Here is a 15,550-nt window from a genome sequence, read left to right on the forward strand (position 1 = left end):
GCTAACCGCGTGCCCCGCGCGCCGAACAAGCAGACGACAAACATGAGCGACGCTCGCAGCGCCATAATAATCTCGCCGTTGCATTGGCCATATTATTTAAAAAAATATATTTTTCAATAAAATGTAGGATAATTTTTTTTTGCTGAAAATAGACAGTCTTACTTGAAGAGTGTTGTATTATGGCAAAAAGGCAAATATTTTAGTTCACTCAAAGCTGACGTTCGGGAGTCACTTTAGCAACCCTGTGGCGCCGATAGAGGCTCCCTCGCCCCTCTCGCATTCTGGGAGGCAATTTCTTTTTGTCCCCACGTGCTGTTCGCGTCGGTGGTTGCAGCGCTTGACGTCCTGGTATTCGATTCTGTCGGGACGGTTTTCGTGAAGTTTGGACCATGCCTCCCAAGAAGACGGCGGCCAAGGCACAGCCTACGCCGACGAAGGCCAGTGTAAGTTGAAACGTTTGCCGAATACATTTTTTTTTTTTAATGTAAGGGCTTTGCGTCGATACACGTGTGTCGGCCAGCGCGCCGGGATTGCCGGCACACAATTTTTCTTATGCACCTGTTCTTTCCTCACAGGGCAAAAAAGCCGTGAAGAAGGTGGTTCCCGTCGAAGAAGTTGAGGAAGAGGACGACAAGATGGAGGACGACGAAGAGGCAGAAGACGCAGATGCCGGTGAGCGAGACTTAACGTGGCGGTTACTTTGCGCGATCGCCGGCGGCCGTGGCGGCACCAAGCTCTTGGCGTGGCTTCTAGGACTACTTTTGTCGTGAAGTGAACGTTGCTGTATCTTGGCCATTTTTGCCGTTCCTTTGTGTCTGATGTGTTGCAGGCGAATTTCAGAAGCTGCGTATTTTTATGCGCTTACTAAATATGTTTTATTTGTTTCATATTCTTGATTTACATTTGCCGATCGTCACTGGCGCGAAATGGCGCCCTAGGGGTAGCAAGTGCGCCGACGGCTATCGCGTCTTGTCTCATCTCCGCTGCTCTATTGTTTTCGGAGTGCTATTTGCTTTTTTTACAGTTTCTGTTTTGCCGATCGTAAATTTGTCGATCAGATGAGACTTAGCCTCGTGGTCTTTGTGGCGTAATCCCGGTGCATGCGCGGTAGACAGAGGCAAGCCTTTACGCGCGTCACGCGAACTCTGTTCGTAGGCACAATGGAGCCGCGGATCGCAGAGATGCGTGAATGCGTTTTTTCTCTGCAGATTGGGATTTGGAACGTAATATTGACGCACCTGGCGAACACGTGCGAAGGAAATGCACTGGCGTTGTGTATCGTATCAAAAGGGCGGCAGCCGCGTTCGGTAGCCGGTGTGAACTCGATGGCTAATGCAAATACCATTTCACGAGTTGTGGCTGCATCTCCGGCAATGCTGCGGCCTACCGCGCGCAACTTTTCTTTGTTACTAGAGCCACGCACACGTGGCTGTTTTTAAGTCGACCAAATAGTCTGCTGTAGGGTTACAGTATGTAAACTATAACAATGTATGTTGATATAAACCGGCATGCTTGGCTAGCTAGCGCACTTTTTTTTTTTTTGCTTTGTGGTTTCTTGCATCCATCTTGTGTCGTTCTGTGTTTGTGGTCGAAAGAAGCGTGACGTCATTCATTTTTCGTGTGCCGATACTTGGACGGCGCTTTGATTGATTTTATTTTTATGCCTGGGTTAGTCCGTTTAGCGCCGCATGTGTTGTACGTTTAGAGAAGCCAGGCATAGCTCTTATTGGCGCTTCTACTTAGTTGAAACTTTCGAGAGCATTTTCAGCATGCATCTCTGAAAATGCTCTCCTACTGCGAAGGCTAGTACTTATCAGATTTTTAAAAACTTTTAGATAGGAGTGCTGGCAAAACGTGTTACTTGTACTATAAGCTTTTTGTTTTGTCTTGATGGCGGTTGTACACGAATTCTAGGAGTAAATTTGCGTGAAGAACGGCCGTTAATTTCGTTGCGTATGGACATGTATTTCGCGAAAAAGCTTGAACTCAACCATCTCCTCAGCAAATTGAACAATTGGGCGAGTAATTTTCATTTTTTAAACGGTGCAAATGGTCTAAAGACACGAAAAAAATGTACACATGGCAGGCGCTGAGAAAGAAAATGAATGATGTCAAATACGTGATTGGCCCACCGCTATCCGTAGTAAGTGATCGTACACGTCTCGCAGGATTTATAAGCCAGTAAAGAGAAATGTTTGCATCTACTGTGAAATCTCGAGTCTAAAGCAGGGCGCGCCTTTGCACTGATGCTTTTGCTAATCTGGCACAGTCCCAGTGCAGTCTAAGTCGTTAACAAATGGGCTTTTGGGAAGAACCATGAACGCAACGTCTGTCGGAATGGTTGGCTCTTTTTGTACGGCGATTAACTGAACATTTGGTCGAACTTTTGGTCGTGGCGTTGCGGCTACCACTTTTCTGGATAATGTAGCTGTTAGAGCGAAGCACAGCTCGCGCATATTGGTACGTGTTGTTGCTGCACAAATGTTCGATCAAATTGTGTGCGCGTGTTGTGCGATCGCGTATGCCGCTTCTGCGTAAACATGGATAGCGATTCGACTTTTGGTTGGAGATGTGTGCATGCGAGGGCGTAGTTGCTGACGCGTGTGTAACGCCGGTGTCTCGGGAGGTAGTCACGTGGGCGGCGTTCGCAGGAGTGCGCGGATCAGTAGGGGGAGAGGGCCGCTCACCCCTGCGTGGTGAAAACTGCGTCGCTTGAGGAGCGAGGAGTAATGTTTGCGCGGCAGATTTGAAGTGCACACATCACTATTCGCAGGCAGTCTCTCGCAATGCGATCTCAGAATTCTCATGCATGCCTGTAAGAAAAGACCGGTGTATCTGCGAGATGTCTCGCAGGTACAATTAATCGTTCGTCATAGGTGGCTAATAGGCGCATGGTCTTTCACTGGGGCAGATGTGATGTTGCCCAAGCTAAATATGCTCGTAGCATTTGGCTGCAAATCGTGCCCTAGCAGAGGTAGCCTGCGGAAAAATTTAAAATCTGGCATTCGATGTTCTTTATTTCATGGCCTCATACTTTGCACTGTTTCTTGGATTATCGTCTGCCTAGTACAAAGGCTTGCCACGGACATAAATGTCCGCGGCAGCTTCTATGGGTAACATTAGGGCAACAGGCCAATCTAATCAAATGATCTCTATCTAGCATTGTTTGTAGCTATGAATTTGATGTCAATGAGGTATCCGATGAAATGTGAAGTGGAAAATATTCCTTTGTCTACGAGCTTTTGTGCTTTTTTGGCTGTGTTCCCTGAAATTAAGGTATTGATGTTGAAATAACCTCTTGTTCAAGAATGTAGAGTAACTTGATTGGGGCTCCACTGCCATGTTAAGCTTAGGTCAATAATGATTAGCAATTGAAATTTCTTCCGACACTGACCAGTGGCAACATTCTCAGAAATATATTACGTGCTGTTTTATAGTGCCCTTCGTTGAGCATGAACCTGTGTGGCATATTGTTGCATAGGGCTGAACACAATGTACATGTAATTGTATAATGAAATGAACCATGCCCCTTTCTAAGCATACATTGTTCATTAGTGTTTTGCATTCCTGTTGCTAGGAGCACATGAACTCATGCAAAGCACATCATGCACTGTGATTTTGAAATTACCGTGCCATCATCTCGCACAGATGCTTTAATAGTTTGCGAACTGTAGCATAGCCATAGTTTCAAAAGGTGAAATGATGGCAAACTTCTTGTCAGATTCTCATTGAGCAAGTCGCATCTGATGGGGTGAATTAATGAGAACCCTAATGAGCTACAGGCTATAATTAGGAAGAGGTCAGGCATTTATAACTGCTGCATTGCAAAATACCGTATGCGAGCTGGTTTTACTTTCTGCAACTCAAGTAATTTGTTTTTGTCTCATCAAAGTTGCAAAACTGGTATAGTACATTTAGCACTGTGAGCCATTTGTAGCCCATCTACAGTTTTGAGTTGGCAAATTTGAGCCTTATTTGTGCTGCATGGCTGACCAAAATAGTTTCTGCTGAGTGTATAGTGTTGCTATGTTTCATCTCTGCAAGTAAATTCAAGTCATTATTAACAGTTGCACTACAGCGTCCTCTAATATTTTTTACTAGTCTTGAAAATTATCCCTCATGCTATGGGACTGCTTCATTCCTTGCCAGCCATAACTATGCGGTTGTGCCACCAGTCATTAGGGGGCACTCGGCAAGCAGCGTAGCAGCTGGGTGTTGTGTTGGCATGGTGCTATCAAGACATTAGACACTACTTTTTATCTTGTGTGGGAAATTTGAATGGTCATTACAAAGCCAGAGTAAAAGGTCGGCGCTTTGCATATAACCTAAGCCATGCCAGTTTGTGCGCAGTTCAAGATCTTGGCGAAACTACACTAAGCACTCCCTTGTGCGCACGGTGTGCAGTAACGACCATGCTCCGCAGCACTTGTTCTATTTAACCATTCAACCTTTGAGAACAACTTTAAGCCTTATGAATGTTCTGGTGAACATTGTTCTAGACTGTGCTTCAGAGCTGTATTAATTTTGTGAAATATGAGAGATAGTGCGACTGTACTCTAACAGAAGTAGTTCACAGTACTGTGGAAGCTGCAGGACTCCTTAGCCAATAGGAAGGCCGAATGCCCCTCGAAATGTAATCTGTGCCGGTTTGTTGGCCTAACGGCTGCTACCTTGACAGTATATGACGTGCATGCACAAAGAATGTAACATGTCATGTAATCGCTGTAACATACTGTGTGCCAAGAAAAATAAAATTCTAATCTGGCGATTAAACAGACAGTTATTAAGAACTTTATCCACTGCATAAGGATATTGCCTGTGTACACCTCGTACTATTGTCAGCGCTGCAAATGATTTGTTAAATGGAGTATAGTGACATGCACATTGTCATTTTGTAAAACCCAGGTAGCGATGCCTTTGGTGCATATGCCGTGCCGACAGCAGCTAAAGTGGTGTAATTTGTCACCTTCATCTGTAAACTTATAGCGACGCAGAGATAGTGCTGTGCAGTTGCTTTCAGCAGGGTTTAGCTGTGATGCCACAAACCATTCGAAAGTAAACTTGTAAAGTAAAATTTGTTAGAAATATTTAGGTGCTGTTCAGCAGAGCACTTCAGGACAAGGATTCTTTCACACCGCCAAAAGCAACTTATCACTCCTGTGCTCTTGAAGCTATGAATTCACCGTAAAGCTTTGCTAGTATATTTGTTCAGCGAAAGTTTTGGTAAGACCAAAATGTGAAATAGTTCTAAAAGCTGTCTGCCAAACAATGTGGGCAAGTTAGAATCAGCTACAATTGCCCCGATTGTAGCTGATTGTAAGTCATGATTTATGGGCCTCTTCTTTGAAAGAAGGCAGTGGCAAATAGTCCAATCCAGCGTTTTGTCTACTGCTCCTTAATCTTTTTTTTTTCTTAAACCTCTGTCTTGTATAATTGCCTATGCCTGTAACGGATCCAGTCTTGTCGATCCCTTCCCTGCTTTATTTTCACCAATACTCCAAACATCTCGCTTATCTCAACTGCTGACTGGTTAATGCTTCCATCGGTTTTAAACCCCAGTGCTTCTGGAAGGGGGGGTGGACTTTACCAAAGGGTCTTGCTTGGTGAACACCTTCACATTTCATTAGAACGAGCTGATTTGTCACTGGATCTTTGTTGCAGCAGACATGTGCATCATCCTGTTGCGAATATTTGCTATGGCATGTTTTAGAGCGCAGCTCTTAGGTGTCCGTTCCCGCGGTGGGCATCCGCGTAATCTAGCGGGCGACCAAAGGATGGAAGAGCGAATGGCACCAGAGTAGCGCGCAATAGTCTAGGAGGTCCATCTGCGGCGACTGCTATGAACGGTGCCCACGCATTGTCTCTCGCTACCTCCACATTAGCAAGGCAGTCGCCCCACACTTCGCTGTTTGCAACGCGCCTGTACGAGACAGATAGTCCATGCCAGTCAATATATTGGGAAATAAAAATGCATATAGAGCTGCGCTCTTAATTTCGCATTAAGGAATATCATAATTGTCGGTGATTTTTCACCTTGGGCAACCATCTAGGGCCTCAAATTCCGCATTTAGTCTATTGTAAGGTGAAGGTATCAGTTAGAGGGACCAAGATAATATTGCCTTGTGTGGCTTCATGGCATTGCAGCATGCACTGCCATAAAGCCACACTGTAAGGCGAAAGTTGTGCTGCTGTGAAGCCACACTATGTGGCAAAATTCACATATATGGCGGGGGGGGGGGGGGAACTTCAAGGCTAAAGATTCTGGGGGAAAACCTCTGCCTATATTTGATTAAATGTGGTAGCAAAGCACTGCCTTTGTGTTTTATAGATTTTTAATATTTCTCTCTTGTTACTGCCTTGTTCCAACCCGTTGCATACAAAATACTGTCCAGTTCTCACTTTCTTTTTGATGACTCCTGCTAGTAGGTTTATACTTCATTTACCTCGTACTTGGTTGTCAACTTTCTTCATCTCTTTGTGCTCATTAGCCACAAGTTTATTTTTATCCACAATACTGAGTCCACTTTCTTCAATTGTGTTTTATCGTGCGTCTCCGATTTCAAGAGAGGCCAAACTGATGTCACCCTGCACTGCTTCATTTGTGATTCTATCATGGGCTCCCAAAGCCAACCAGCCTATCAACTTCCAACCCAGACAAGATGCCTAGTTTTAAGCACAGAGTAGCATTTACGAATGTCAGCACTGGCACTATTGCCTTTTTGCCTGCAGTGGGGTCTTTAGCAGCAGCTTCGCAAACATGGCCTGAAGTAAAGTGCCATGTAAAAAAAAAAAGGTAGTATAGGGCTTATGTTCCTGTACTGGTTGGCATTTAAAAGTGCTGATGCACAATAACTGGACAGTCTACTGGTGTTAATAACTTAAAAAAGCATTTGGAATGTCTTTGACGGGCAGTTCTAGATCTAGGCAGGCATCTTCATTATTTAAGCAGTGCTGAAACCTTTCTATTGCTTTTTGGATAGTTGTCAATCTAGTATATACTGTATGGAATTTCAACTACCCTGCAGCACAATAATTAACATTAACTTCTAATGTGACCATTTCAAAATTCATGCCAAGTACAGAGTGGCTTCGGATGTGTAATTGAAACCTGATGCAGTTTTGTGATACGAGATACCAGTGACAAATTAATTTAGTACACAACGGGACGAGACAGGAGAGCATGTCTTCCTGTGCATCCAAGAAGTGAACAATCGAAAAGGCCAATTGGGCAGCTTTTGGTGACATGGTCATTGTTTGGCCTTCAACGACTGCACCAGGATGTCTGGCGGGCTCTTAAGTTTGTGATGCCACGTGACTGATGCCTCCCCTTTTGGTAACACAATTCCTTCTTCCTGTCTAAAGCTACGCTGCGCTTGACATGCATATTGAACAGGTTGTGTAAAAGTTGTTACTATTTGTGGCACTCGAGAAATTGAGGCTTCATATTGCAATTATGAAGCCAGCAGCTATTATATATATATATATATATATATATATATATATATATATATATATATATATATATATATATATATATATATATATATAAGAACGGTCGGCGACTGTATAGTCGCCGACTGTTTATTCGGACCTCACGGGGACTGTCGAAATGTCAGAATAAACAGGTGTCTGAAAAAGCAGATTAAGAAAAAAAAAATCCTTTATTTCCATGCACTTATTCCGAGCACTTACTCTGGCTTGGCAGTAGGCTTGAAGAAATTGTGAATGCGCCGTTGCACGCTGTTCCGTTTACGCGCAATCAGATACGCCTGAATCTCGGAGAGGGTCGTACGATCAGTATAGGCGGCTGAAAGCACAGTCACTGTTTGTACACGCTCTGCATGCGATGGCAGCGTAGCACATGGTGAGTCATCTTCAGACTCGGAGTCATCGTCCGGCAGTACAGCAGAAACCTGACGAATGATCTCGCCATCGTACAGCAGCACAGCAGTGTCAGCACCTGTGAAACTGTCAAATGAGACTGTGTCCGGAATCGCAATGCAACCACTGCGCAGGTCTCGGCAGAACGTTTTCCGCGTCAGTAGGGAGCACATCGAAAGACGACAAATCTTGGGCCTCCTGGCAACCGCTTGCCGGCTTTCCCCAGCGCAGTCTGCACGGGCACTGTCGGCACCATTAGACACTTCACGCGATGTTTCCGTACGCTGCGTTGGATCATAGGAACCTCGACATAGCACAAAAAGCAAAAACCACCATGCTGACACCAGTCACACAAACGAAAAACATGGCATACTCGCAGCGTCATGCGCGAAGAAACAAACCAGCTGCTGAACTGTCTTGACATGGCTTACTAAGCTGAAACCGGAACTGCTGTAGAGCCACTTTATCGAACCAGGCAGAAACGATGATGATGAACGTGGATTTGCAGTAGCGCCACTTCGTGGGGCAGCAAGGAGGCTCCGTTCAAAACAAAAATGGCATTCAGCGAGTCGAACCATGCACCGGTCAGAGTCTATGCATGGTGCTGCTCTCAATCGAGTTGACTCAAGGAGTGTCCGAAAAATCATACGAGAGGTTGCAAGGTGTCTGAACTTTCGGCAGTTGTTATACATTATGGTCTATGGGGAGAATGGCGGTGCCGTTCAGCAGACCGAATAATCGAGCATGTCCGAATTTTTGGAGTCTGGAAAATCAGTCAGCGATTGTGTGTGTGTGTGTGTGTGTGTGTGTTTGTGTGTGTGTGTGTGTGTGTGTGTGTGTGTGTATATATGTATGTATATATATATAATCCTGGGTGTCTTTTTAGCTGCACCAAATTTTTTTAAAGATTGCCTATCGCAGATAGCGCAATTCTAGCCCTTGATCTATATTATTCGATGAGGCAGCCATTACTTCTATGAAAAATCAAGACGGCCAATTGAATAACTAATGTAATTATGCTAAAACTTGTTAATTACTTTACGCCATACATTTCAATCTACGAATTATAGCTGCTGAGTTCCCATGGCACATCTGTTTAGAACGAATTCTCTGGCAGCACTAGTTGTGATATTAAATTTCAAAGTGTGTCGAAATGCATTGTGTTCCAGTTAAGTTTGCGCTTCAATGCGTAAAACAGCAGTTCAACAAAAAGTAACTGGCACGCCAATGCATTTCGTCGGACACTTTGAAAATGATCTTGGAACTGGTGCTGTCCAGAGGTTCGGTCCCAAGTGGATACGCCGTGCAAACTCGGCGGCTGTAATTAGTAGTAGATTGAAATGTGTTGTGTAGAGTAATTGATTAGGAAGGTAATTAGCTTAATTACGTTAACTTTAATGTTAATATTTTGATTTCTCATAGTAGTGGCCACCTCATCGAGTAATTTAGATCAAAGGTTAGAATTGTGCTAGCTGCCATAGGCAATCGTTACAAATTTTGGTGCTGCTAAAAAAATACCACCTGTGTGTGTAATATGTATAGAGATATAATGTGTGTGTGTGTGTGTTTGCAGCCACACCTTGTTATAACGAAGCACGATATAATGGAACTAATGGATATATTGAAGCAATTGTGGCACTTCCTTCAACAGTGTTATAAGGTATTAATATATATAATATGGTTTCTTCAAAGTTCAGCACACAGGACCCGACGTAACATACGCAGGAGAGACGACAAACTTTTAGGAAGACTTGTTTACTGAACGTTTTCGGCTGGTGGACCAGCCTTCGTCAGAGTACGGTACTGTACTCTGATGAAGGCTGGTCCTTCCTAAAAGTTCGTGTCTTTCCTGCGTATATATATATACTTATATATACAGCAGGACATGTCAATACTTCTTTAAACGGAAATCTCCAGGAATAAACCACATTTTAGTATTTTCTGACCCTGACCCTAGTAGCGTCGAATTTCAAGGTTATTTCTGCATGTAGAATGGTCAGTGGCAATAGAACAGCAACGGGAGCCATGATTTTAAAGTTGTGTTAGCTCTACAGTCAGAGTATGTCACAGTGCTGCCATGTACCTTCTGTCCATCTGTTCTTGATAGCAATGTGCAGGGTAGTAAAAAAAATGTTCTATACCTACACCTACCAACTCCCCAATTTTTTTGTGAAGTGTATCACACTTGGCTTTCTCTAAGATTTTGAATGAAGAATATAACCAAGAATTATAGAAAGTGAATTTTGTACACATGAACATTTCTATCATTGGTCCCCGAACCTTCTGTTGTATGAGACAGGCACTTGCTTTGAGCAAGTCTATACATATGTTTGTGAAGCAGGCAAAATCTGCAGCAAAAATGTTGCCGAAAAAGGTCGATGCAATGAATGCTATCTCTCCCCCCACAGTGTTGTGTTCACGGGATTTCTACGACTTTTACAATTCACTGCTATTTATGAATAAATTTCATATTTTGACCTGTTAGCGTAGGCCTGTTGCTTCTTACCACAACTCGGGAATTCAACGACACTAAGAAAGCAAGCAGTAGATGCTTATAACTAGACTGGATGTTTGGGCACTATAAATTGTGGTTTAGGCATATATAGGCACCAGTTAGTGTCATTTAGGTATGTATTGGTTCAATTAATAACTTGCGCTGTGCACCTGAGGATAAATTATGATTCTCTAATGAACACAGCCTACTAAACCCCTTTTTTGTGAAATTTGTTATATCGTCAATAAAACGGAATGAGGAAAGTTCTGTAGGTTAAAAAATTATCTGAAATGCAGTTAAATAAACACCGCAGGAACAGTTGTGAAAGCAGTGACAGATGCACCATTCCAATATGTTCTGGTTTCATATTGTGCTTTTTGTACTGAGTATTATGGAGAAAAGGAACACTCAAAGACCCACCGGAGTTAGCAGCACATAAGTGTACTTTGGAACGTTTGATGATCCAATGCCCTCAGAAATTGCAGAACAATTCTTTCAGTACCAAAAACCTGCGATTTTTATCCGAGACAGATTGAAGCTTTAAACTATCAGCAACATGTCCATTGGGGATAGTGGCGAACCTTTTCTAAATGTGCAAGGTGCACCCTACACTTATGGTCAGAGTTGTACCCGAGCATACAAGTATATATATAAGATGGCAAAAAACAAGTGACCGTACAAGTATGCCAAGTTAGCTTCAAGTGTATAGTCACATGGAGCAGGTTTGAGCTGCCCTGACAGGAATGGGCTAGTCTGCTGCAAAGTTGTTAAAACACCCTTATCACTGCAAAGTGTTTGCGGTAATAATTGGCTGCCTTGAGCCAAGTTCCCGAGCAAGTTAAAACATTATAAACCAGGTGTGGTTAGAACAAAACACGGAAAAGGTCATTTTTAGAGAATGAAAATCTAATAGAGGCACTAACAGCGAAATGGGCATTTATGATAAAGGTGCCACTAAAATGTTTCTGGACTAATAGTTTGTGTGTATATCATAGATAAGTATGTTAAGGATGTATTGAAAAATGGGCGTTTCACATAAAGTCTTGGTCACTAATTATAACATTGCATTGTTTCAGGTACGGTACTAGCAAGGTAAAAAGTAAAAAAAAAAGTAAAGGAGAAAAGCTGGAGTATGCTAGCTTGGGCTCCACAAAATGTTACCTGGTCACTGAGCTCGATGATTTCAGCTTATTGCTATTTTGCTGAAAGTCCAATGTGCTTGGGAATGAGCATAACATTTTTTTTTTTGTGCGCTTTGTGTAACCTGATGTGCTCAATGAATAGCACCTTGTCGCATGCTCTGCAGGACTTGCTTGTGCCAGTGCAGTTAGACTTGTGAAGCTGATGGTTTTGTCTGATGCGTTCACACATTGCTGTAAATGGTCTGCACAGGAACTGGCATGTTACGTGTAGCGGTCCTATTGCTTAAAGAATTTATTTATAGAAGCGAGATTACTAGATATTTACAAGTTATTTACGTTCAGCTTCAGTAATGGTTGATATTGAGACTTGCACAACAGCAGTGTTATTTTTGAGAGCGGGATTAGTGGCATTGGCTATATGCAATTTTTTTTTCAGGCATGGATGATGCGGGAAATGAGGAGGAAGAGGAGGTCGCTGCCAATGAGGAAGAGGAGGAAGAAGAAGAGGAGGAGGAGGAAGCAGCCCCTGCTCCAGCTAAGTCCAAAGCCAAGAACGGCCTCCAGGTCAAGGCTAATGCAGCCCAGGAAGAGGAGGACGAAGAGGATGAGGTTGAAGAAGTAGATGCTGAGGAGGAGGAGGAAGAACAAGAGGAGGATGAGCAGGAAGAAGATGAACAGGAAGAGCAGGAAGAGGATGAGGAGGAAGGTGAAGGTGAAGGTAAGCTCCTCCACAGCATCTGTAGAAGTGTTGCCTGCTGCTGTTTACGTATGCCCATCGTAGCATTGCCTGCTATGTTTAAGAGGCAGGGCAGTGAAAAATATTAGGATATGCAGGTTAAGTGTTTTACCAATTAGAGCAGCCTGGCATGCTTGCAATGTTTTTGACAAATGGTAGTGCTGCATTGTGTGGTTGGAAGTGTGGCTTGCAGTTGTCAGCGTCTGCCTGTGTAATGTTAAGTGATGGTACTGCACTGGTGCGTACATGGCAACTCATTAGTACTTTGTGCCACAATGGAGCAAATTCTTTTTTTTTTAATTGGCAAGATTGAAGAAGTGAGGGTCTCATTGAGTCTCAAAGAATAAAGGTTAAACATAGCCATGAATGAAACCTTGAACTGGCCTGGTAAATGAAGTAGAAGTTTTGGGACGCGTCACTTGAGGCGCTACCTATTCTTCACGTGACGTTGACGCATCGGTGTTAAAGGAGCAACTCCAGACGTACTTTCAGTGGGCACGGCGGACCTTTGACAAGCATGTGGCTTAAACCATTCTGCTACCTCGTGCAGGTTAGTAACTGCTATAGTACGATAAGTGATTGTCACAGTCTTTTGGTCTTGCCGTGCCCCCTACAGTGTGCTTCTATTGTCCATGATGTGTACGGCGTGTGCTTGCTGATGTGCGGCAACATTGAGTTAAATCCCGGCCTCACTGACGGTAGCGGGGCCTCTATCGAATCCATGCTGAAAGAGTTGCTGTCTGGTCAGAACAAGTTGGCAGCGGACGTGACTGCGCTCAGGGAGCAACAGAATAAGGTGGAAAATGTTATAGCTGATTGGGGAGCCAGATTCATTGAATTAGACAAACGAGCCTCGCGTGTAGATGACCTTGAGCGTACAGTGAGATCACTGCAGGCAAAGTTGACTGATCTGGAGGATAGGAGCAGGAGATCCAATCTGGTAGTCTTCGCCATTCCGGAGGATGCCGGCGAAACTGAGCCTATTCTTAAAAATAAAGTTCTTGACGAGGTGTTTTCTGCAAAGCTTGCTGTTCCTTGCAAATCTGTTGGCCGAATTCATCGTCTTGGTAACAAAGGTAACAAGAGACCAGTCATCATTTACTTCCAGGATTTTACCGAAAAACAGCTTGTCTTAAAAAGTGCATACAAATTAAAGGGTAGTCGAATATCGATTCAAAACGATTACTTGTGCAGCACACTAAGGAAACGTAAACTCTTGTGGGATAGTGCTAAAATTGAAAGAGAACAAGGCAAGCAAGTTCGCTTAATAATAAGATGCATATTAACAATGAGCTTTTCACATGGGATGACAGTAAGAACTTTAGGATTAAAATTGACGGCCATGTAAATACTTTGAAAAATGACTGATTTGCCTCCGCTTACACTTTCCCTGGCGCTAAAGAACTGAGAATTTTAAACATCAACGCCCGCAGTGTCGTTAATAAATCGGAAAGCCTTGAAGCAACTATCATGGGTTACAATCCCCATGTGGTTGTGATAACAGAAACATGGTTGCATGACAATATTGAAGATGCTGTTGTTTCCTCCATCTTATCGAGCATATCGCCGTGACAGGTGTACGGTATTGTAGGTGTAAGTATTGTACGATTGTAAGTCGACCCCTTTTTTAAAATTTGAGTCTGAAGTTGGGGGGTCGACTTACAATCGAAACCAAAACATGGCCCCGCCAAAAAAAAGCGATACCAACGAGAGCTACAACGTAGTTACAATTTTATGTTTGCTCTATGGTCCTACCCGTATCTTTTCGCTATCCCGCGTGTTTGTTCGCTTTTTGGAAGGGTTTTTCAACATTTTTGAGAGTCTTATAGTGCATGCAACACTCATGGGGGGTGTCGATAGTTGATGGAAGCGCCGATGTCATTAACTTCATCATGTTGCAAGTTAATCGAACATATCATAGCTAATGGAATAAGCAAATTCCTAAGTGACTACAACGTCCTGTCTCCTCATCAGCATGGTTTCCAGAAGGGTTTCTCTACTGTGACACAATGAACCACAATTATTCACAACTTTGCAAGTGCTCTTGACAAGTCAAGCCAAATTGGCGTAATATTTTTAGACTTTAAGAAAGTGTTTGACCTTGTTCCTCACAATAAACTTTTAGAAAAACTACAGTCGATAGACCTTCCGGCCTATATTATTAACTGGGTGGTGGCTTATCTTTCTAATTGCTAGCAGTTTGTTTCAATTGATAATTACTCTTCTAACGAACTTTCAGTAAGCTCTGGAGTACCTCAAGGTAGTGTGCTAGGACCGGTACTATTTCTAATATACATAAACGGCATCACTAACGAAATTTCTCATCCTGTTCAAGTTAGACTATTTGCTGACGATTGTGTATAACGAGGTTACTTGCCACGAAGATCAATTAATGCTTAACTCTGACCTTCAAAACATTCTTTCCTGGTGCAGTCGGTGGTGCATGGAATTAAACAGAGAAGACTGTTTACATGTCCATAACAAAAAAAAATAAAATAAAATGTCGTTTGTCTAAAACGTCGACTCTGAACCGCAGACCAAAGTCAGTAAAAATATCTTGGAATCACAATAACCAGTGACCTCAGCTGGAATAGCCACATTTCTAACGTATGTAACTCGTCTTTCAGGAAGCTTTCTCTCCTCAGGCAAAAACTAAAGCACGCTCCCTCTGGTACTAGATACAGGCTTACACTTCACTCATCCGACCGAAACTAGAATATGCATGCATTGTGTGGGATCCTTATAAGAAAATTAACATTAATGCTTTTAGAGATGGACCAACATAAAGCTGTCAGGTTTATTTTTTCTAAATATCGACTGAGTGACTCTCCTACTAGCCTAATGAATCAACATAATATTCAAATGCTACAACTATGCAGGAAAATACAACTGAAGTTTTTCTTGCTTAAAAACAACTGTTTGTCTCTCGACCCACAGGCTTATGGTAAACCACAGACAGCGCGCCGAACACGGCATCGTCACGCTGATTCTTTAACACCTTATAACACCCGAACTAACCTCTTTAAGTTTTCCTTCTTCCCGCGCACTGTAACAGATTGGAACAGCCTGCCATTATCACAATTGATAAACACCGATTCTATTGAACGCATGTGTCTTTAATACTAGGGGTATTGCCATGTCGGCAAGCCTTGTTACTGTGTCCTTTTTTTTTTTTTACACATGAATTTTGTTTGATACTTTCCTGATCTTCCTTGTTCTATTATTTTCAGTATTTTGCAATGGTCGCTCGTTCAACTTCTGATGTTTTTTTTTTTTCCTTCTTTTTTCCTCTCTATA

The 15,550-nt window shown here is 42.9% G+C and overlaps 1 protein-coding gene across 2 annotated transcripts in view; it reads left to right on the forward strand.

Moving 5' to 3' along the window:
• The first annotated feature begins 280 nt into the window (after nucleotides 1–280).
• The window catches only part of LOC142582110 (uncharacterized), a 35,728-nt gene continuing 20,458 nt past the window's right edge, over nucleotides 281–15,550 (forward strand). For both annotated transcript variants that reach the window (XM_075691516.1, XM_075691519.1), the window contains exons 1-3: nucleotides 281–443; nucleotides 576–672; nucleotides 11,954–12,235. In XM_075691516.1, the coding sequence (XP_075547631.1) occupies nucleotides 390–443; nucleotides 576–672; nucleotides 11,954–12,235 (433 nt within the window). In that variant the 5' untranslated portion in view covers nucleotides 281–389. The remainder of the gene's footprint in view (nucleotides 444–575; nucleotides 673–11,953; nucleotides 12,236–15,550) is intronic.

The sequence above is a fragment of the Dermacentor variabilis genome, chromosome 1 (genome assembly GCF_050947875.1).
Source record: "Dermacentor variabilis isolate Ectoservices chromosome 1, ASM5094787v1, whole genome shotgun sequence".
NCBI lineage: Eukaryota > Metazoa > Arthropoda > Arachnida > Ixodida > Ixodidae > Dermacentor > Dermacentor variabilis.